Source organism: Stegostoma tigrinum, chromosome 22 (assembly GCF_030684315.1).
Source record: "Stegostoma tigrinum isolate sSteTig4 chromosome 22, sSteTig4.hap1, whole genome shotgun sequence".
Classification (NCBI taxonomy): domain Eukaryota; kingdom Metazoa; phylum Chordata; class Chondrichthyes; order Orectolobiformes; family Stegostomatidae; genus Stegostoma; species Stegostoma tigrinum.
The window spans coordinates 55,715,964-55,740,018 of record NC_081375.1 but is presented as its reverse complement, the minus strand read 5'-3'; the positions used below and the strand labels follow the sequence as shown (position 1 = coordinate 55,740,018).

Here is a 24,055-nt window from a genome sequence, read left to right as displayed (position 1 = left end):
GAGGGGTTCTCACACCCAGTGGCTGGCCAAGCTGTGCAAATGTTGGTCAAGGGCAGTACTGGACTTAGCTGTGATGCCTCTGCAGTTTAATACTTGCCTGAAATTAATCAGTCTGATCTCACACCTGAAATACAGCCACTTGGATGAGTTGCTGAAGGGAATCTGGGGAACTGGTGACAATCAACTTTTTTTTGTCTTTGAGAAAAATTGTATAGATGGAGTTCATATCAAACCCAAACAGCGTTCACAGACCGTTCCTCACTTCTTCTCCCTCCCTCTCTGACCTTCCAACTTGCCTCTCTCCCTCTCTGACCTCCCGACCTCTCTCCCTCCCTCTCTGACCTCCTTCATCTTAGTGCACTGGTTTGCCTTTGATCAATGATTGGCCTGTTACCGGGCCATATGCTGTTACTGCCGGCTCGATGGGTGCTACATGAAATCAATTTGGACAGTGACCAGCTCCTAATGACATGGACCAGCTATAAAACTGTCTCTAATTGGTCAGTATTTGCCATCTTATTCAGCTATTTCAAAGGGCAGTTGGTGGCTGCAAAGGCTTTGGTGTAAAGGGTTGGAGTTGAGGAACTTTGGCATATTGTACTCAACACTTTTTTCTGCTTTCAAATGTGAAAGGAAGCTGAGCTAGTAGTGTTTAATGTGGTGGCATTGGCTGCTTAAGATGCAGATTGCTCCATTTCCCAATTCACACAGTTCTTACATTGATTCTGATGGTTATGGACTTGCATCTAACTCAAGAGTCTGGAACATAAGTCAAAGTAGCACTGAGCAAGCTCTGCATCATTTCAAGGCGCCGCTTTCAGATGATTCATTTACTCAAGGCCAGCTCTCTCCTCTCAGGTGAACAATTAAACTCCAATTGCATGGCTTGAAGAAGTGAAGGGCTATTTTCTCACTGGAATCCTGGCCTATATTAATTTCTCTGTATCCCATTGCTGCTTAAAGGAGCTAGCTGTATTTAAATTGGCCACTATGTTTCCTGAATTGAAACAGTGACAACATATCCAAAGTCTGTAAAGTGCTTAGCACCTTTCCAGACTTCAGAATGACCATATCTAAATGTAACTACTTACACCCTTTCACTTTGAGAACAAATTACCCAAAAATCAATAGCATCTTGTTGTGACTTGCTGGCCGAACTGGCTTGTTTTCATTCAGACGGTTTGTCACCATGCCAGGTGACATCATCACTGGAGCCTCTGATGAAGTGGAGTTGTTCTACTCCACTTGGAATTTATACTGTCTGGTCTGTTATGGTGAGTACTGCCATTTCCAGATTTGATCTATATGGGTTTGTGTACAAGAACCAATTCTATATGTTTGTTGATTGCATTATAGGTGGAAAACCATGCCTGCAGGAATTCTACTGCGTGTCTATGTTTGGCTTGGGCTACTATGTTTACCCTTGTCCTAGTTAAACTAATGGCCTTCATTGTCTGAATGCACCGATATTAAGGAGAGTTTGTCATGCCGTTTCGCTGCGAGCTGATGTTCATGTATTTTGCTGGATAGACAGACAAGAAGGAAACTAGCCATCAGAATATATGAACATCGGCTAGCAACAAAACATCATGATGAACTCTCCTTAATACCTGTACATTCAGACAATGAAGGCCATCAGTTTAACTGGGACACGGTAACCGTAGTCAAACATAGACTACAGACATGGTTCTCCATCCATACTTCAATCAACGAACATATAGAATTTGACTCCATATACAAACCAATACAGATCAAAATGGGAAATGACACTACTCACCATAACAGACTGATCAGTATAAATTCCAAGTGGAGTAGAATAACATTGCTTCATCGGAGGCTCTACTGATGATATTACCTAGCATGGAGATGAAACAGCTGAACAAAACCAAGCCAGCCTGGAGAGCAAATCAACAACCTCATCCACAACCTGAGCTGCAGATATTTGACAAAACTTTAGGATCTTGTGACCCTCTTGAAGCGGCTGTCAGGCCTGAACTCGTTCTCAGGTAGTGAAGTGTTTGAATTTACAGTATAAAACTGTTCTCTCCATTCCCTCTGACCTGTAGCTTTCTGAAGAGCTGGCCGTCGTATGACAGTTTGTTTGACCTCCCTGACTTCTTGAACCATGATGCTTCCTTCAATCAAAACAAAATTCTGAAACGGAAGAAAGCTTTGCGCAAACAAGTGATCAAGTCGTGCTCATCATTGGATGAAGATCCCCTTTCCCTTTCCATCGCAGACTCCTATGATAGCTGGAGTTTGAAACATAATCAGCTGACAACATCAGGTAAGTAAGAGAAAGTCTTCTTCAACAAACTGGGTTTGCTGTATTGGCTGTGATGACACTGGAATCTGAATCTCGGAAGGTTAGTATGCAGGTACAGCAAGTCATCAGGAACGGAACTGAATGCAGGGGTGACAAAGTTATGCTTCAATTAGACAGTGAGAATGCATCCAGAGTACTCTTTATTGTACTGGTCACTGTGCTTATGGAAAGATGTTAATGTGTTGAAAACAATTCAGAGAAGATTTACTAGACTTATTCCTGGATTTTAGTGGATTGCCTCATGAGGAAAGCCTGGCCAAGTTAGGCTTGTATTCTCTGGAGTTTAGAAGAGTCAGAGGCGACTTATTGTAAACTTAAAATTTAAGACTTGACCGGAAGAATATTGAAAAGATGTTTCTTCTTGTGAGAGAATCTAGAACAACGGGTTATAGTTTAAAAATAAAGGGTGTCCCATTTAAAATAGTAATGCAGAAACATTCCTTTTGTGTCAGAGCGTTATAAATCTTTGGAATTCCTGTCCTCAAAAAGCAGTGGATGCCAAATCTTTAAATATTTTTAAAGCTGAGGTAGATTCCTAATGACCAAGGGACGAAAGATTATCAGGCACATGCAGGAACATAGGCTTGAGGTTAAAATCAGATCAGCCACAATCTTATTAAATGGCAGGGCAAGATCGAAGGGCCGAGTGGCCTGCCTCTTGTTCCTTGTTTATATGTTGGGAAACTGAGTTGCTAAAACTCATCAAAGTTCTCATTGTTGGGCAGGCTGCTGCTGATATACCAGAATACTAGACTGCTCTGATACTTCACTTTTGCACTGGGACCACGATCTCTAAGTCGTACTGTATACCGGGACTCAGCAGTCTACTTGGAATCAAAGCGATAACAAGATGTAGAGCTGGATAATCACAGCAGGCCAGGCAGCATCAGAGGAGCAGGAAAGCTGATGTTTCGGGTCTGGACCCTTCCAGACCCAAAACACCAGCTTTCCTGCTGCTCTGATGCTGTCTGGCCTGCTGTGTTCATTCAGCTCTACACCTTGTTATTTCAGATTCCAGCATCAGCAGTTCCTATTATCCCTACGTGGAAACAAAGTTCCCTTTCATTTTTCTCTATTTATTTATTTAATTTTCTTTCTTCATGAGGTAACTTCAAGAAATAGTGTCAAATGGGTAATAGTAATTTGCCAATCTATTTTACATCTCTCCCCATTGAAGTCAATGGATATATAATGAATTACAACAGTAACTGCACTTTGAAAGCATTGGCTGCAAAATCCTTCAGTCGTGAAAGGAGCCGTATAATTGCATCTTCTCTCTTTACTGTACGACACACAGAAAACTTTTGAGATTGATTGCTGGTTGTGCCAGCAGTTTCCCATATCTTAACTTGTATTACAAAAAACCTCAATTAGTCATGCCTTCAAGTGTCTGTACAGAAAGAAGGTGGACTACCATTATTCCCATTAACCAGTTAACTGGAACAGTTTAGGAATTGTATTGAATCAAGTGGTCACTGTTTTAAAATAAGCCATTCCTGGGTGATCTTGACTTTACATGAATCTTTTTTTGACTTGATGGGCCTCAAAAGGGTTATTTTCTTTGCCAAAGAAATTCTTGTCTACTCCCACTCATTTCAAAAGAGTCTTTCAACTTCTTGTGGGCGCTGTACTATGATGTTTTGCACTCGCCCTTGAGGTGCACAAGTCAAAGTCCCACTTATTGCCCTGAGTAGCCTCCTGAGCTCAATAAATGTGGAGCTGGAAAAGCATAGCAGGTCAGACAGTATCTGAGGAGCCAAGAACGCAATGTTTCAGGCCGAAACCCTCCTTCAGCACTGGGGAGGGGAGTACAAAAAATAAATGGAGGGTGTAGGGCTAGGGAAGGGTAAGTGGGAGGGAGATAGGTGGATTCAGGTAGGAGGTTATTGTGGTTGGTCAGTGGGAAGGGTGGAACAGACAGGTGAGTCAGAAGATGGACAGGTTGGGGTTGGAGGAATTTTGAAGCTGGCGAAGTCAATATTCAAGCCATTGGGCTATAAGCTCTCAAGATGAATTATCAGGTGTTGTTTCTCCAGTCTACGTTTGGCCTCATTCTGCGAGTGGAGAGGCCAAGGATGGACGTATCACTGTGGGATGGGGAGCAGGAGTTAAAGTAGATGGCAACCAGAAGGTCGGGCTGGTTGGTGTGCGCAGAGTACAAGTGCCCTGCAAACCAGTACCCGAGTCTGCGTTTGGTCTCCCCAACATAGAGAGGACCACATCAGGAGCAACAGATACAGTAGAAGAGGTTAGATAAAGTGCAGGTGAATCTCTGCCAGATTTGGAAGGATTGAATGGAGGGGAGAGGGGAGATGTAGGGGCAGGTGTAGCACCTCCTGCAGTTGTAGGGAAAGGTACTGCATGTGGTGAAGTGGTTGGTGGGGAGTGTGGAGCTGACAAGGGATTCACGGAGTGAACAGTCCCTGCAGAAAGCTAACAGGGTGGGGCGATGAATATCTTTTTGGTGGTGGGATCTGATTGTAGGTGGTGGAAATGTCAAAGGATGATGGGGTTGTATTCAGAGTATAGTGTTGTTGTATTTGAGGACTAAAGGGACTCTATCCTTATTGTGGTTGGGGGCCGGGGGAGAGAGTTTGAGGACAGAAGCATGTGAAATGGAGGAGATGCACTTGAGGGCAACTTTAATCACAGAGAAGAGGAGACTGCAGTCCCTAAAGTAGGAACCAGGTATGGTGAAGCGGGGTTTGTACACCTGACCCGACACCATCCCTCTCATGCTGTCCAAGGCCCCAAACAATCCTTCCTAATATGGCAGAGATTCCTTGCACTTCATCTGACCTCATCTACTGCTCCCAAAGTGGTCTCCTCTATGTTGGGGAGATCAAACACAGATTCGGGACTGGTTCACAGAGCACCTGCGCTCTGCATGTACCAACCATCCCGACCTTCCGGTTGCCATCCACTTTAACCCCCCCTCCCCCATCCCTTAGCAACATGTCTATCCTTGGTCTCCTGCTCTGTCAGAATGAGGCCAAATGTAAACTGGAGGAATAACACTTGATATTTTGCTTTGGGAGCTTACAGCTCAGTGGCTTTATTATTGACTTTGGCAGCTTCAAAATCTCTCCAACCCCTAAACTGTCCATCTTTCTACTCGTTTCATCCTTTGCACTGGCCAACCACAATAATCCCCTACCTGCATCCACCTATCTCCATCCTACCTACCCTCCCCCCAGCCTCAACTATTCTCCTTCCATTTATTTCCGGGCTCCCTACCCCCCTCCCCGATGAAGGATTTTGGCCCAAAACATTAACTTCCCTGCCCCTCGGATGCTGTTTGACTTGCTGTGCTTTTGCAGCTCCACATTTATTGACTCTAGCTTCCACCATCTGCATTTGTTCCTGTCTCTTAGTCTCCCGAGCTGATGTGTTAGGTCTTCTGCTTTCCAGGAATTGTTTGTACAGCGTCCACTTCAGAACCCACGTGTGATTTGAATTGGAAGCCATGTGTGGATCAACCTGCAGACTGTGGACAAGTTTCTTTTCACAAAGGAAAACAATGGAACTGTTGGATTTGTTTTAACAACTGCCAGTTGCATTTTCTTTCCATTTTGTCCTATAAATTACAAGATTTACAGGATTCCAGATTCATAACTTGAGAGTAAATTTCTCAACCTGTGGGCTTTGACTGCAGTTTTCTGATTCGGTTATGATCTTTCGCTGCTCTGATTTCCTCAAGCCCTACATATCCAAAACCTCTGCCTTCCTCCTATTCCAGTCTGTTTGTTTCGACATCTGTTTGTCCCACTGTTGACTGCAGTGTCTTCAGCTTTGCAGACCTTTGATCCTGGCATTTTTTTTTCTTGGACCTTTTTACCTTTACTGTGCTCATTAATCACCACACCTTTAGCGAGCTTTTGGTCACCTTAGCTATTGTCTATTTTTGCTTGGTAACATTCCTATGTGGTGGCTTAGGGTGTTGCACTGTGTCAAAGGCACTGTATCTACACAAGTTGTTATTGATATCCGTTATACTACTGGATAGCCTTCCAAAGGTAGCTCAGTGCTCTCCCAGTCAGCAGTGCTATGAAAGTCAGTTCATCAGATGTTGGATCATCTCACTGGGGCATGGACTGTTTCAGTGCATTGAAGTGCTGTGTTGTGCCAGGATCATGCTGGCATTGAAGTGCTGTGTTTTGCAAGGACCATGCTGGCAATGAGTAAGTCTTTGTTATATTGCAATGCGACTGTGACCCAAATGCGAACTGTGGTCGTGATATTTGTAATCCTCTTGCATTTCTCTACAGATGAAGATCTTATGAGGAGCATTGCTGCAGAGGTGAAGCAGCAAGGTGGGTTATCAGACCAGGTTACATCAGACAGCGGGCATTTCTCTCCAAGGGCAGAAATGGACCTTATCTCTGAGACGTGCGTATGCTTAAACATTCTAACTTAGATTAAAATGGTGCTAAGTTTCAGAATGAAATGCCTACTGTTGTCAATGTCATTCTAACATGTTGCTGGTCCAGGACTTTTAGTGAAATGAATGTAGGATTTGACCCCCTGTGTCTATCCATCAAATAAAATCCCAACTAATTGTGAAATATATGAGTCCTTTGGGAGAGGGTACAAGATTTACAGAATCCCAGATTTATTACTTGAGAGTGAATCTCTCAATTTTTGATTTTGTGTGCAGTTTTCCAAATTCGTTATGATCTTTCATTAGACTGATTTCCTCAAGCCCTACATATCCAAAACTTCTGCCTTCCTCCTATTCCAGCCTGTTTGCTTCTACAAAATTGTATAAAAGCAGAAAATGCCAGAGATACCCAGCCGCTCTGGCAATGTAGGCAGAGAGAGAAACAGATAATATTTCAAGTCTTATTTCAACCCTAATATTTTGCATCATTGGACTTGAAAGGTTAATCTGTCTCTCTCTCTCTCTTCTCCAATACTGCCAGACCTGCTGAGTTTCTGTTTTTATTCCAAATGTCTAGAACCTGCAGTATTTTGCTGCTGTCATCCTAGTAGAAGAAAATCAATGAGGCATGACAGGCTGCAGGGGTAAACTAAAACAATATCTCTTCTGGGGAAACACGAGAGAAGCTAATCTTCTAGAAGCTTCACCTTAGAACTGAGGTAGATAAGGGACATTCCAATTTAGAATTTTGAAAGTATGAGACATTTTGATGGAGAAAGTGGAGAGAAAGCTGTTTTAAGTTGCTAACAAGAAGTCACAGATTTGAAATAATTAGCAAAAGATCTAGAGGAGAAATTTCTTCAGTATAATGAAGTGTGTAGCTGGATGAACACAGCAGGCCAAGCAGCATCTCAGGAGCACAAAAGCTGGCGTTTCGGGCCTAGACCCTAGACCCAGGATGCTGTTTGGCCTGCTGTGTTCATCCAGCTACACACTTCGTTATCTTGGATTCTCCAGCATCTGCAGTTCCCATTATCTCTGATCAGAAATTTCTTCAGTGTTGTTATGTTTGAGAAGACATTTCTGGGGCTATACCCGAAGGAGTTTGGTTCTCTAAAAGAAACAACAGAGGTATGACAGGCCGCTGGTTTAAAATAAAACAAGCAACCACAGATGCTGGCTATCTGAAACAAACAAAAAACGGGAACTGCTGCAGAAACTCAGCAGCTCTGTCAGCACCTGTGGAGAGAAAGCAGAGTTAACATTTCAATTCTAGTGACCTTTCTTCTGAACTCAGAACTAACTCTGGGGGTTGTACTTGTTTTTATTTGTATGTCAAAAATTCCCATCTCACCTATAATGAAGCCATTGATTACATCAGGGATATTTGTGTTTGGTGAGTATTTGTTATTTGTGATTTTCAGTTTGAAAGTTATTAGCAAGCTTTCATACAGAATAGATGTTTCATATTCTGGTTGCAGTCTATTGGCATGTTTTATGGATTCCTCCTCTCCTTTTCCTGCCTTTTGATGTAACAATCTTTTATTATTATCATTATCTCATTTGAGTACACATGACAGCAAAGCTATTTCTAATTCTCACCTCAGCTGTTTGATTCCTTCTTGGTTTCTATCTCCTCTCCATCAATCAGTCTTTAAACATATTTCTATAGTTTCTTGTACTAATCCCAACGAGTCTCTACTATTTTCTTTGGAAATTCACCAGGAATTGTACAAACTATTTCTCTTTGTATCTCATTTCAAATACCTTGGTTCAGTTCATTTCTACTTGATCTGCATGTTCAGCAATATACTTTCAAGTGTATTAAACAACCGCTGTTGAACTTATTAATAACTGAAAAAGGCTATGATAATCTGTCAGGGTCAGGCCTTCAGGTAAGGTTAGAGAGAGTGAGGTCAGCAACATCTGTATGATAGAATCCAGCAGACAGACATTCCAGTAGGGCACGGGGGAATAATATAATAGTTACCTGGAACTGAAATGGAATTTCAATGAGTTTTACCAGGGAAATGTAAGAGATTCTGAAGAATTATTTTGAAATGGAGTCCTCCTGCAATCCCAGGCGATAGTTATCTCATAACATTTATGTCAACAAAACATAATGAATTTTTATATTCTTAACATAGTCACACTGTTACAGTTGTATGAAGCTCCTCATGATCAAACAAACATTGAGAATAAACGAAATAAATGGACTTCAATGTTAAACAGGCCAAAAATCCATGTTGAATTAGATAGCATGTACTTTCAGAGATCTACAAGGGTTTTAATGGAAATCTATAGTATCACACAGACACTAGTTTACATCTTTCCCTTCTGGACCCATGCCCTCCCAAGAAGCCAATGCCCCCACTGAGAAGAACTGAGCTCTATTTTTGTTAATCAACTTGTTCAGGGATGTTATGACATGCCTCTGGAGCTGGTGGGACTTGAATCTAAGCCTCCTGGCCCAGAGGTGGGGGCACTACCACTATGTCATAAAAGCCCTCAAAACCCAGATACCTTTCTCGTTTTGTTTTGTTTCCGAAAGTGATTCCACACACAACCGTCAAATCACCTGTAACAATTTCCACCTATTAACTACTGCCATTAAATCACCCATGTTTCTAATTGTTCAATTTACACACAGAGCCCATTAAGACAATGCAGACCACCAAAAGTGAGGGGGAGGTTGGGAGAGAGGGAGAGGCTAACTCAAAATCGAGTTAAAAGGGGTGATATGGCTTTTTTAAAATTTATTCATTTTGTGGGATGTGGGCGTCGCTGGCTGGCCAGCATTTATTGCCCATCCCTAGTTGCCCTTGAGAAGGTTGTAGTGAGAGATTTCCCCAATACTCATTGTTTTCAGTTTTGCAAGGGCTCTGTGATGCCACACTCAGTTGAATGCAGACTTGATATCAAGGGCTGTCACTCTAACCTCACCCCTAGAATTCAGCTCTTTTGCCCACAATTTAATCAAAGCTGTGATTAAGTCAGGAGGTGAGTGGCCCTGGCACAACCCAAACTGGGCACACTGAGCAGGTTATTGCTGAGCAAGTGTTGCTAAATAGCACTGTTGATGATCAAGAATCGACTGATGAGGCGGTAATTGGCCAGTTTGGATTTGTCCTGCTTCCAATGTACAGGGTGCGCTTGGGTAATTTTCCACATTGTCGGGTAGATACCAGCGTGGTAACTGTACTGGAGCAGCTTGGCTTGGGAAGCGGTAAATTCTGGAGCACAAGCGTTCAGTACTATTGCCAGAATGTTGTCAGTGCCTGTAGACTTTACGGTGTCCAGTTCCTCCAACCATTTCTTGATATGACGTGGAGTGATTTGAATTGGCTGCAAACTGTTGTCTGTAATGTTGGGGACTATTAGAGGAAGTTGAGATGGATCATTCACTCAGCACTTCTGGTTAAAGATAGCTGCAAAAGCTTTCAGCCTTATTTTTTGCTAGAGCCTTCCATCATTGAGAATGGGAATATTTGTGAAGCCTCCTTCTCCAGTGTGTTGTTTAATCTTTCACCACCATTCAAATAAATCTAATCCAATGTGGTGGGACTACAGAGCTTAGATCTGGTCTGTTAGTTGTAGGATTGTTTAGCTCTGTCTATCACTTGCTGGTTGGGATGTAAGTATTCCTGTTTTGTTGCTTTACCAGGTTGACCCCTCATCTTCAAGTATGCCTGGTGCTGCACCTGGCATGCCTTCCTGCACTCTCCATTGAACCAGGGATGATTCCCTGGCTTGATGGTAATATGCTGGGCCATGAGATTGCAGATTGTGCTGAAGTGCAGTTCTGCTGCTGTTGATGGCCCACAGCAACTCATAGATCCCCAGTTTTGAGTTGCTAGATCTGCTTGAAGTCTGTCTCATTTAGCACACAGCATGATGGAGGGTATTCTCAATGTGAAAGTTGGGCTTAGTCTGCACGAGGACTATATGGCGGTCGCTGTTACAGATACTGTCAAGGACAGATTATTCTACAGCTGGCAGATTGGTAAGGATGGGATCAAGAATGTTCTTTTCCTCTTGTTGGTTCCTTCACCACTTGCCTCTGACCCAGTCTAGCAACCATGTCCTTTATTCATTCATGGGATAAGGGCATCGTTGGCCAGGCAGCATTCATTGCCCACCCCTAATTTCCCAGGGGGCAGTTATGAGTCAACCACATTGTGTAGGTCTTCAGTCACATGTAGCCCAGACCAGGTATGGATGGCAATTTCCTTCCCTAAAGGACATTGGTGAACTAGATAGGTTTTTCCAACAACTGACAATGGGTTCACAGTCATCATTAGATTCTTACTTCCAGATATTTATTGAATTCAAATTCCAGCATCTGCCGTGGCGGGATTTGAACCCGGGTCCCCAGAACATTATCTAGGTCTGCTACTACTGCTGAGCCACTCTTGTCATGGATATTGAAGTGCCCCACCCAGAGCACATTTTGTGCCATTGCCATCCTCAGTGCTTCCTCCAAGTGAGGCTCAAGATGGTGGAGTACTGATTCATCGCCTGAGGGTGGTTTCATTGGCCACATTTAATTTGAAGCCATGTGACTTCATGGGAACCTGAGTCAATGTTGAGGACTCCCAGAGCAACCCTCTCCCGACAGTATATTGCTGTCGCACCCCCTCTGCTGGTTCTGTCCTGCCGATGGGACAGGACATATCTAGGGATGGTGATGGTGGTGTCTAGGATGTTGTTTGTAAGGTATGATTCTGTGAGTATGACTGTGTCAGGCTGTTGCTTAACTAGTCTGTGAGACAGACCTCCCAGTTTTGGCACTTGACCCCAGATATTAGTGAGGAAGACTTTGCAGGGTTGACAGGGCTGTTTCTACCGTTTTTGAGACTTTATAGTGATTGGTACAACCAAATGGCTGTATTTTGAATTCCACACTGAATTCCTCATCCTGCAGTGCATCCTTTCATGAGAGTATTGGTGGATACTGTGTACTCCCTCTCCAAAGACACCCAGACAGACAATTAGCAACTATGACCCCCACCACAGCCACTGCCCAGATCTCGTAAGGCCAACTTGGCCTGGCCCATGAGCAGACCAATGAGGAGGTAAGATAATAAAATGTGAAGCTGGATGAACACAGCAGGCCCAGCAGCATCTCAGGAGATGCTCCTGAGATGCTGCTGGGCCTGCTGTGTTCATCCAGCTTCACATTTTATTATCTTGGATTCTCCAGCATCTGCAGTTCCCATTATCACTGATACAATGAGGAGGTAATATGGCTTACTCAAAACCCTCTGCAACTAATCCCCAAAATCGGCAGTGTAGGGTTGAAATGCAACCAAAAGCACAGCAAAAGATTTTCAAAGTAACTGAAAGGGGATGCTGTAACACACAACCCGTAAATACATGATCTCCACAACACCATGAAATAAACATCTGGGCTGGGAGTGCATGAACCAACACAATCTGTGGTTATAGGATAACAAAGTGTGGAGCTGGATGAACACAGCAGGCCAAGCAGCATCTCAGGAGCACAAAAACTGACATTTCGGGCCTTTGTGCTCCTGAGATGCTGCTTGGCCTGCTGTGTTCATCCAGTTCCACACTTTGTTATCTTGGATTCTCCAGCATCTGCAGTTCCATTATCACTGTGGTTATAGGAGACTTCTGCGTGCAACACTGTCTACTCCAGGTCCCTGATGAAAAATGTGAAGATTCCCACATAGAGACCCCTCCACTGGGAATCCTTGGCACCTGCAGGAAATAAATATACCAAGGCGTTTTCGAGCAGCAGACATAAAAATTAAGGAGAATGCTGTGCAGCAGCATCCTATACAAAAAAACACAGCTTCACCAGGCAAAAAGACACACTACACGTACCTAAGAGGTAGCTCAGGTTGTTCAACACAAGCTCCTGCAGGAGGTTCAGGACCTTGGGGGCCAAAGTGAAATTCCATCTGAGCAGGGGTATGTGCAGATGGGAATCTGCTGCACACCTGTGCATCCTCCAAATGGTGCACAACATTGGTTCCAAGCACTGCCATTTTCAGACATTAAATCTGTAGATTAGCACAAACATCAGTTTCTAACTTTTCCTTCTGTCAATCAAGACGGATAAGGAGGGTACATCTTAAACAGAAGATGTTAAGGGACAAAATTCCAGAACATTGGTCTAAAATATCTGAGAAGTTCTGGGGCAGCTACAAGAGGTAAACGTTGCAGTGTGAGGGATATCATAGCCACCACCACTCACTAATGCAGCCTATTTCTTCTCCTTCCTTTAGCTTAGAGAGCTCGAGCAGTACCTGGTCTGACCTAGGAGAGAAGAAGCTGCACATAGGAGCCTTGCATCAGTCATCCTCATTCTTATCATCGAGAGGAACAACCAGCAGCTTCCTGTCCAGCCGGGGAGCAGCTCCCACATCTGACTCTGTCTTTTCCACTCGCATTGGTCAGTGTTTCATTTTCCCCAACACAGTCACACAGTACTACAAAGAGCACAAATCCGTAATAATGCTCCCTTAAAGCCTCCACCTACAAAAGAGATTTGGTATTAATACACCAGAGGGGTACTGTCCCTTGAAGATTTTATCTAGACTTTAGATGAAAAAACAATGTGCTACTTAAATGGAGGGAGGTTGCAGAACACCATAATTCTGTAATTATATGTTAGGATACCCAGATCCCTCTGTACTATGGTGTTCTGCAATCTCCTTCCATTTAAATAGCACATTGTTTTTTCATCTCCTTACCAAAATAGACAAGTTAACATTTACCATCTGCCAGATATTTGCCTGTTCCCTCAAACTGTCGATCTCCCCTTACAGATTCTCTACCTGATGATGGCAACTTTACTTTCCCCACTGGCTTAGTGCTCTTAGCGAATTTAATTACCATATATTCAGTCCCTTCATCAAGTCATTGATTTGGATTCTAAATAGTTCAGGACCCAGCATTGATCCTTGTAGCACCCCACTCATCACTGCTTGTCAATCTGCAAAAGACGCATTATTCCCACTCTCTGCTTCCTATTAGCTAAGAAATCCTTCTATCTATGCCAATGAGTTAGCCCCAGCCCCATGTTCAGTGCCATCACAAAGGGAGCTTTCTTGATCTTTACGCCACTGTCAGAAAGCTGGTCAGTGGACAGAGACCAGGGTTGGTACCCTTCAGCATACTAGTCTTGGGGAAATTATAGATTACTCTACTCTATTTCCACCCCCTCACCCCCCCAAAACTTCTGCTCTCCTTCCTCTCAGGGCACTGATTATTTCTGGGAAGTACTTCCAATGCTGCCCAATGCCTCACTTCTTTGCATACAAACCTAGACTGTTTGAATCATCAACGTTTTCAAGGTATCGCAACCAGGCTCAATGAGCAATTGGTCATGTGTACAAATGAATGAGCTGGCTAATGAAGCAAAGCAATGAACCATGGCTGAATATTGAACAAAAAGAAACAAAAGAACTGTGGATGTCGGAAATCAGAAAGAAAAACAGAAATAGCTGGAAATACTTGGGTCTGGCAGCGTCTGCAGAGAGAAAACAGTTAACGTTTCGAGTCCAGTGACCCTTCTTCAGAACCCTATTCAGTTTTGGAAAAGGGTCACTGGACCCAAAACGTTAACTCCGTTTTTCACTCTAGAGACTCTGCTAGACACGCTGAGTTTCTACAGCTATTTCTGATTTTGTTTATGGCTGTATTTTGTTGCTCTATAGCCCAGTGAGGTCAGTTACCACTCCCAAAGTGATACCATTTGTCAACTCGGCTGTACTGGAATCAAATATGGGTCCTTCTGGACAGTAAGGGGCTGTGACCTTTTTTGCTGAGTTATTTGTTCCAGGTTTATTCTAGTGAGATGTTAGTTGAACCTGTAGTGGAGCAGTTTTAACACAACTTAGTGTCTTGCTAACTTCGGTGATAGGTGCTTCAGTCCCCAGTGATAGAGTCATTGAATCATACAGCATGAAAACTGACATTACGGTTTAGCTGCTCATTTTTCAGCCTGTTGGATGCCTCATGTAGCTGCACAGAGCAATGCCACTGAATAGACCACATCCCAAATCCAATCTCTTCCAGGATGTTGTCACCTCTGGATGGGGGATCTCTCAATACCTCCATTGAATTTTGAATTTGAATGTTTTGTTGCCACTTGCATTTTGCAGAGAAAAATACACTGAAAAGCTTCAACTGTCACCACAATACTGTGCCGTAGTTTAAGAATAGAAATAAATAAAAAGATATAACCGGAAGAAAGCCTATTTTTGTTTTGTCACCTCCACCATAAGCCCCCTGAGCTGGCTCACCAGCAGCACATGTGCCACCCACCGTCCTCTACTGCCTGTGCTGGATCCACCAACATAGGATTTGCCACTCTCTAGGCACCATCATTGCTGCTGGGCACACCTCGCTGATCCCACTGTCAATGCTGAACTCGTACTCGCCCTGCAACCAGGAGTCCCTGCTCTGGGCCTAGTGCGCCCAGAAGTTCCTTGCTCCACGGCCAGGCCAGACAGCTGATGCCACCTTGCCAAGAGTCCCAATCTGGCTGCCTTCCTTTATGGTGTTTCTTTGCTAGCGCTGCCATATTGAAAAAGCCGCAGCCTACGGTCGTGGGAGGAGATTTTCCACCGCTGCCTCCAATCGCTGGGACGAACTGCGTTCACCATGCCACCTCCAATGCCAGGAGGCTGCTGTCATTCCACACACAGCCAGCTCGCATTGCCGTGCCAATGCTGCTGATTAACCTGTCACAAAAGGTTTTCTAAAAATGAAATGAATGAGAATAAAGAAAAGACCAGAAGTAAAAAGAAAAAGAAAGAAAGCAGACAGGAGCAGATGTGCCCCAGGCTCCAGAGCCTGCATGCAGCCCTGCAATGTTACCACAGCTCTGGGCTTTCTGTTGTCTCCTCATTGCATGGGAGATCATTGCCACCGATGTTTTAATGCCTGGCAACATGAAGAGTGGGTACAAAAACAGACAACCTGCTGATTCTAAAGGGTCATTCTACAGGACTGATTCCAAGTGTGTTGTTAAATTAACTAACCCCACTGGCTGGGATCATTGGCACTGCATGTACTAATAATGGCTTGCGTAATGAATGGACTGATTATAATGATGAGCCTGATGTCTCTCCACTTTCTAATATCATATTTACCACAGGAATCTTAAAGAGGCCAAAGAAATGGATGCTTCCTCACTCAATCCTTTATGCAACATATATCATCTGCTTCCTGCTCATCGCTGTATGTGTCAGTGTGACGGTGTCCTATGGCATGTTATTTCCCAACCGTGTTGTATTAATGTGGCTGATTTCTGCATTCTTCTCCTTCCTGACCTCATTCTTTGTTCTGGAACCTATAAAGGTAAATCATCTTGGTCTGCCAATGAGAACAGAAGTGCAAATTACCCAAATCAAAGCTAAATACTGCAGAGATAGTAGGAACTGCTGATGCTGGAGAATCTGAGATAACAAGGTGTAGAGCTGGATGAACACAGCAGGCGAAGCAGCATCAGAGGAGCAGGAAAGCTGACGTTTCGGGTCAAGACTTCCTGAAAGGTCTCGACCCGAAAAGTCAGCTTTCCTGCTCCTCAGATGCTGCTGGGCCTGCTGTGTTCATCCAGCTCTACACCTTGTTATCTCTAAATACTGCAGATACTGGATTCTGAATTTTTTAAAAAAACGGAAGTGCTGGAGAAACTCAGCAGACTTGGCAGCATCTGTGGAGAGTTCCAAACTGGACTCGAAGCATTAAGTCTGTTTCTCTTCACAGAAGCTGCCAGACCTGCTGAGTTTCTCCAGAACTTTCTCTTTTGTTGTAGCAAGTTCCTAAAGGGTCACTGCGGTGGGACTTCAAATGAATTCAAACTTGATGAATGAAGATACCCTACTACTGTAGCCCGGGGTTATAGGTTAAGTAGAGTTTGGGTCATTTCACTCAGGGACCAGTGGGTATGGATTTGTCCTCATACAGAGATTCTCGGGCAGAGAGAGCATAGGACAGAGGTCCTCAGGCAGAGAGACTCACACAGAGAGGACAGTGTGACTAACACAGGAAATGGAGACATCCCTACCATTTGATGGAAATCATGAGACTGTGGTAGATTGTGGAAAGAGTATTTCAGTGCTGCACAGTCTTCTGTACATTGTAATTAAAATATAAAGGATTCAGAAACACCCAGCAATCAGACTAAATCATAGTAATTTACACTCCACACAACACCACTTCCAAATTGTGAGATTTATGAAACAAGTGTAGCGTGAGGTAGTGATTGGCTGTCAGGATTCAGTACTGGAGAATTGCTGCAAATAACAATTCATAAGTTCCTAAATACCCAGCCTGTTCAGGGGTATCGTAGTGAGATTATTCCACGGCACAACATCGTGGGCCGAAGGGCCTGTACTGTGCTGTACCTTTCTATGTTCTATGTTCTAACTTTGAGGAGGAGATGGTGGTGGATGTTTAATATCACTTGACCTGAGGCCCAGGCTGATGCTCTGGAGACAAAGTTTTAAAACCCCCATGGTAGAATTTAAATACAATTAATAACATCCGAAAACTTAAAATTTGTTGAAATGATGATGAGAATGAAACTAGTTTTGTTACAAAAACTCATCTGATTCACTAATCTTTTTGGAAGAAAATCTGCTGTTTTTACCTGGGTCTGGCCTACACATGACTCCAGTCCCAAGGTACTGACTCACTTAAGGCCAATTAGGGGTGAGCAACGAGTGCTGGACCTGCCAGTGATACATTCCCTGAAAGTATACAAAAAAAGCTATTCTGTACTGCACAATACATGTTTAAGCCTGTGTAGAGAAGCTGTGCTCTGTGCCTAAGCTGTGTTAACCTTAAAAGTGTTCAATTTGAAGAAGTAGACGATGTGAGTATGTGAGGGACTTCTTATGGTTGGCATTAGTTGGCGAATGTTACTGTTTAACTCTCAAAGTCTGTTAATTTGCAAAACGAAGAGATTTTGTCTGGTTCTCCTCTGATGGGTTCCCATGCAGGTGCTGTGCGAGGCTGTGATCCTCGCACTATTTACCAAGCCGGTAGACGCTGATGAGGATGATAAATTGGTTGAGGAACCTTTGGTTAAGAAGACAGGAGAACGAATTGGTAAAGTCAGAGCACCATATGGTTACAGTCTCCTCCAGGCTAAAGAGGAGGCACGGAAAGTGAGAGCACTGCACACATTGATGAAGGTACCACATTTCCAACTAATACAGAATGGAATGTGATCCAACTGAGGTGTTTTAATTGATGAGAAAAGGTTAGGCACAATTGATACAACGAGTATATTCAAGGTTGAATCCACTACACTTTAGGATGGAATCGGGGATATGGGAAAAGGGTGGAATCAAATGTGAGGACCAAGCAGGGAAGCTCCTGCTGCTATTCCTTATGACCCTGTTCATTGATTAGTAGACTGTGTCAAGAGCAAGGGACTGTACATCTGAAGGCCTTCTTGAAACAAAAGCAAGTGGAAACCTGGAACTGTCTACCCAAAGGCTTTTAATGTTGAGGATCATTGGAATTGTAAAGACTGCAGGGGTAGATTATTAGTCAGTAAGGGTAGAAAGTAAGGAACAAAAGTGTTTAAATGAATTTGATTGGTTGAATATTCTTTAAGAATTGAATGGTGATGGAACAAGCTGAAGAAGCTGAATACCCATACCCCACTCCTTGTGCAATGTGGTCAAATGATACAGAATCACAGAACTGTTACAGTGCAAAGGGAGGCCATTTGACCCATTGTGTCTGACCTGGCTGTCTGTGGGAACAATTCACCTCATGCCACTCTACTTTCTACTCTCTAACCTTGCACAAAGTCCACTTTTGAATACCTCAGTTGAAGCTGCTACCATCACACACTCAGTGCTTCAGATCCTAAATACTTACAGTGTGAAAAAAGTTCTTTTCATCTCATATTGCTTCTTTGGCCCTCTGGTTCACCTGTCTACCTCTGTTTTAAATACACTTAATGACTTGGCCTTCACAGCCTTCTGCAGCAATGAGTTCCACAGCTTTACCACTCTTTGGCTAAAGAAATTCCTTTTCATCTTAGTCCTAAAGGGTCTTCCCTTCACTCAGAGGCGGTGCTCTTGAATTCTAGTCTCTCCTACTAGTGGAAACATCTCCATACTCACTCTATCCAGGCCTCCCAGTATTCTCTAAGTTTCAATGAGATCCTCCCTTAACCTTCTAAACTCCATTGAGTACAGACCCAGAGACCTCAACCGTTCCTCATATGACAAGCCCTTCATTCATCCATCCATCCTCTAGGTCCACTCCAACACCTTTACATCCTTCCTTAAAATTGGGGCTCAGAATTGCTACAATATACCAAATGCAGTCTGACCACAGCCTTGTATAGCCTCACCAGTCCATCTCTGCTCTTGTATTTTAGCCCTCTTCATATAAATGCGAACATTGCAATTACCTTCCCGATGCCAACCGAACCTTAAGAGAATCCTGAATTCGGACTTCTAAGTCTTTTATGCATCAGATTTCTGAAGCTTTACCTGCATGCCTCTGTTCTTCCTAAAAGGTGTATAACCTCACACTTTTCCACATTGTATACCATCTACCACTTCTTTGCCTATTTTGATCCCAAGGCATTCGAGGTTGGAAGAAGAATGTCCTGGGTAATTAAAAGTATGGTTTGAGAGGCTTAGCTTTAAACAGAATCTCAGATCCAGGGGAAGGAGAAATACTGTGTTTCAGGTTATAAGGGTAATGTGGATGAAAGATCTAAAGTATAGAGGAAAACACAGGATTGGAAGAGCAGAAGATGGAAGCAAGGACATGAGGCTGGTGAAAGGTCTGGGAGTACGGAGAAGTAAGGCCTTGGATAGATTTATTGGGAAGGTTTAGAATGTGCCTCTGTCATGCAGCTGAAATATTTATTCCTAGTGGCATTCCTTTCTCTTGTAGAATTGTGTTGTGCACACATTCTTCTTCCTGGTGGTGCTCGTCATTAACTACCAAGGCTGTTACCAAAACGCCAATGGCCGCCTCCTGCAAGCCTCCATTCGACAGTCCATCGTTGGAAGGACACTGCACTCATCCAACTTTAGTGCAATCCAAAGGTCAGTGATTTGCGTCTAATCGAGCCCTTGCTCCACTCACTTCCCTGTCCTGTGATAATGGGAACTCCAGATGCTGGAGAATCCAAGATAATGAAATGTGGGGCTGGATGAACACAGCAGGCCCAGCAGCATCTCAGGAGCACAAAAGCTGACGTTTCGGGCCTAGACCCTTCATCAGAGAGGGGGATGGGGTGAGGGTTCTGGAATAAATAGGGAGAGAGGGGGAGGCGGACCGAAGATGGAGAGAAAAGAAGATAGGTGGAGAGGAGAGTATAGGTGGGGAGGGGATAGGTCAGTCCAGGGAAGACGGACAGGTCAAGGAGGTCGGATGAGGTTAGTAGGTAGGAGATGGGGGTGCGGCTTGGGGTGGGAGGAAGGGATGGGTGAGAGGAAGAACAGGTTAGGGAGGCAGAGACAGGTTGGACTGGTTTTGGGATGCAGTGGGTGGAGGGGAAGAGCTGGGCTGGTTGTGTGGTGCAGTGGGGGGAGGGGATGAACTGGGCTGGTTTTGGGATGCGGTGGGGGATGGGGAGATTTTGAAGCTGGTGAAGTCCACATTGATACCATTGTGCTGCAGGGTTCCCAAGCGGAATATGAGTTGCTGTTCCTGCAACCTTCGGGTGGCATCATTGTGGCACTGCAGGAGGCCCATGATGGACATGTCATCTAAAGAATGGGAGGGGGAGTGGAAATGGTTTGCGACTGGGAGGTGCAGTTGTTTATTGCGAACCGAGCGGAGGTGTTCTGCAAAGCGGTCCCCAAACCTTCAGTTCACCTGGGCCATCTCCAGCACATCCCTCACCTTCCTGGATCTCTCAGTCTCCATCTCAGGCAACCAGCTTGTAACTGATGTCCATTTCAAGCCCACCGACTCCCACAGCTACCTAGAATACACCTCCTCCCACCCACCCTCCTGCAAAAATTCCATCCCCTATTCCCAATTCCTCCGCCTCCACCGCATCTGGTCCCACGATGAGGCATTCCACTCCCGCACATCCCAGATGTCCAGGTTCTTCCAGGACCGCAACTTTCCCCCACAGTGGTCGAGAACGCCCTTGACCGCGTCTCCTGCACTTCCCGCAACACATCCCTCACACCCCGCCCCTGGCACAACCGCCCAAAGAGGATCCCCCTCATTCTCACACACCACCCCACCAACCTCCGGATACAACGCATCATCCTCCGACACTTCCGCCATCTACAATCCGATCCCACCACCCAAGACATTTTTCCATCCCCACCCCTGTCTGCTTTCCGGACAAACCACTCTCTCCGTGACTCCCTTGTTCGCTCCACACTACCCTCCAACCCCACCACACCCGGCACCTTCCCCTGCAACCGCAGGAAATGCTACACTTGCCCCCACACCTCCTCCCTCACCCCTATCCCAGGCCCCAAGATGACTTTCCACATTAAGCAGAGGTTCACCTGCACATCTGCCAATGTGGTATACTGCATCCACTGTACCCGGCGTGGCTACCTCTACATTGGGAAACCAAGCGGAGGCTTGGGGACCGCTTTGCAGAACACCTCCACTCGGTTCGCAATAAACAACTGCACCTCCCAGTCGCAAACCATTTCAACTCCCCCTCCCATTCTTTAGATGACATGTCCATCATGGGCCTCCTGCAGTGCCACAATGATGCCACCCGAAGGTTGCAGGAACAGCAACTCATATTCCGCTTGGGAACCCTGCAACCCAATGGTATCAATGTGGACTTCACCAGCTTCAAAATCTCCCCATCCCCCACCGCATCCCAAAACCAGCCCAGTTCGTCCCCTCCCCCCACTGCACCACACAACCAGCCCAGCTCTTCCCCTCCACCTACTGCATCCCAAAACCAGTCCAACCTGTCTCTGCCTCCCTAACCTGTTCTTCCTCTCACCCATCCCTTCCTCCCACCCCAAGCCGCACCTCCATCTCCTACCTACTTACTTCATCCCACCTCCTTGACCTGTCCGTCTTCCCTGGACTGACCTATCCCCTCCCTACCTCCCCACCTATACTCTCCTCTCCACCTATCTTCTTTTCTCTCCATCTTCAGTCCGCCTCCCCCTCTCTCCCTATTTATTCCAGAACCCTCACCCCATCCCCCTCTCTGATGAAGGGTCTAGGCCCGAAACATCGGCTTTTGTGCTCCTGAGATGCTGCTGGGCCTGCTGTGTTCATCCAGCCTCACATTTCATTATCTCTCTTCCCTGTCCTGTTCTCTTCCTGGAATCTCACTACCCATGTGAACTCAGCAGACTGTAGTTACAGCTGCAGCCAGCTCTCGAGGTCTTGTTAATTCCACAGGTAGGGCTATCTTGGATCACTTCCTTGTGTCACACTTTCACCACCACACTGCAACTCAGCCTCTTCCTACATTCATTACCAAGAACTGTTATTCCCCAATTTGCTGACAATTGCGTTTTCAAAACCCCAACACACTTGCTACTGGCCCTCCATGCACCACATATCTGAAGCTATCAGTTTTGTCAACTGTGTTCTCTCATCCATCTTTGATGCCCTCGATCCGAGTAGAATTTTCCTTACCCTGATGATTTCCCCGGTATGATCCTTATGTCCACTCCCTTAGGTCTATGGAGACAGTATAGCAGACAACTGGTTTAGCATCCATTATCTGATCTGATTGTGTCACACAAGTATTAGGTCCTCTTGTCATCTGCTGTAACCTTGAGCTTCATTTCTCTACTGTAAGCTGTCTGCTTAAACATTGGTCTCCTATTTCCTCTACCCCCACCTACAACAATTGTACGTGTTGCATTTGTAAAGCTACAAGGTCCTAACCAAGACCAAAAGCAAGCATATCTGAAAAAGAGGATTTAGAGCTCAAGTTGCATGAATTGCCAGAAGTCCAATTTCCTTGCAAATTAAGGTGCATTTTACTGAAGTGCTGGAAGCCTTAAAGTGCAGTAAACTAGATAAATCTCTGGGACCTGATGAAATGTGTCCCAGGACTTTGTGGGAGGCTAGGGAGGAAAATGCAGGGGTCCTCGCAGAGATATTTTTATCATCGACAGCCATGAGTGAAGTGCCGGAAGATTGGAGGGTGGTTAATGTTGTGCCATTATTTAAGAAGTGCTGCAGAGAAATGCTTGGGACCTACAGATTATGAGCCTAAAGTCTGTTATGGGTAAAAACTGAAAGAACTGCAGATGCTGTAAATCAGGATCAAAAATAAAGTTGCTGGAAAAGCTCAGCAGGTCTGGCAGCATCTGTGAAGGGAATAACAGTGTTAATGTTTCACGTCCGGTGACGCTGCCTCAGTTATGAGGCAGCGTCACCGGACCCGAAACATTAACTCTGCTTTTTCCTTCACAGATGTTGTCAGACCTGCTGAGCTTTTTCCTCAACTTTATTTTTGTGTCTGTTATGGGTAAGTTGTTAGAAGGGATTGTGAGAAACAGGATTTACAGGCATTTGGAGAGCCAAGGATACATTTGGGATAGTCATCATGTCTTTGTGCATGGGGAATTGTGTCTCGCAAATTTGATTGAGTTCTTTAAAGGGGTGACCAAGAAATTAGATGAGGGCAGAGTGGTAGACATTGTCGCCATGGACTTTAGCAAGGCCTTTGACAAGGTACCACTCTGTGCGTTGTTGAGTAAGGTTAAATATCATGGGATCCAGGGAGAGCTTGCCAATTGGATACAAAATGTTGGATACAAAATTGGCTTGAAGGTAGAAGCAGATGGTAGAGGGTTGTTTTACAGACTGGAAGCTTGTGATCAGTGGTGTGCCACATGGATAGTTGCGGGGTCCACTGTTACTCATCATTTAGATAAATGATTTGGATGAGAATTCAGAAGGTATGGTTAGTTAGTTTGCGGATGTTATCAAGATTGGTGATATGATGGACGGTGAAGAAGGTTATCTGTGAATGCGGTGAGATCTTAATCAACTGGACCAGTGGGCTGAGGAACGGCAGATGGAGTTTAATTTAGATAAATACATTTATTGCATTTTGATGGGTCAAATCAGGGCAGGACCTACACAGTCAATGGTAGGGCTCTGGGGAGTGTTGTAGGACAAAGAGATCTGGGGGTATAGATTCATAGCTCCTTGAAAGTGGAGTCACAGGTAGACAGGGCGGCATGCTTGCTTTCATTGGTCAAAGCTTAGAGTACAGGAATTGGGATGTCATGTCGCAGCTGTGCAAGATATTGGTAAGGCCACATTTGGAGTACTGTGTGCAGTTCTGGTCGCCATACTATTGAAAGGATATTATTAAACTGGAACCAGTGCAGAAAAGATCTACTACGATGTTACCTGGACTGGAT

The 24,055-nt window shown here is 44.6% G+C and overlaps 1 protein-coding gene across 1 annotated transcript in view; it reads left to right on the top strand.

Annotated features, from left to right (window-relative positions):
• pkd1b (polycystic kidney disease 1b) overlaps positions 1 to 24,055 on the top strand; it is a 230,642-nt gene that overhangs the window by 160,984 nt on the left and 45,603 nt on the right. The window contains exons 29-34 of the mRNA XM_048555247.2: positions 2,067 to 2,287; positions 6,595 to 6,715; positions 12,962 to 13,128; positions 15,841 to 16,043; positions 17,690 to 17,884; positions 19,617 to 19,771. Coding sequence (XP_048411204.2) covers positions 2,067 to 2,287; positions 6,595 to 6,715; positions 12,962 to 13,128; positions 15,841 to 16,043; positions 17,690 to 17,884; positions 19,617 to 19,771 — 1,062 coding nt within the window. The remainder of the gene's footprint in view (positions 1 to 2,066; positions 2,288 to 6,594; positions 6,716 to 12,961; positions 13,129 to 15,840; positions 16,044 to 17,689; positions 17,885 to 19,616; positions 19,772 to 24,055) is intronic.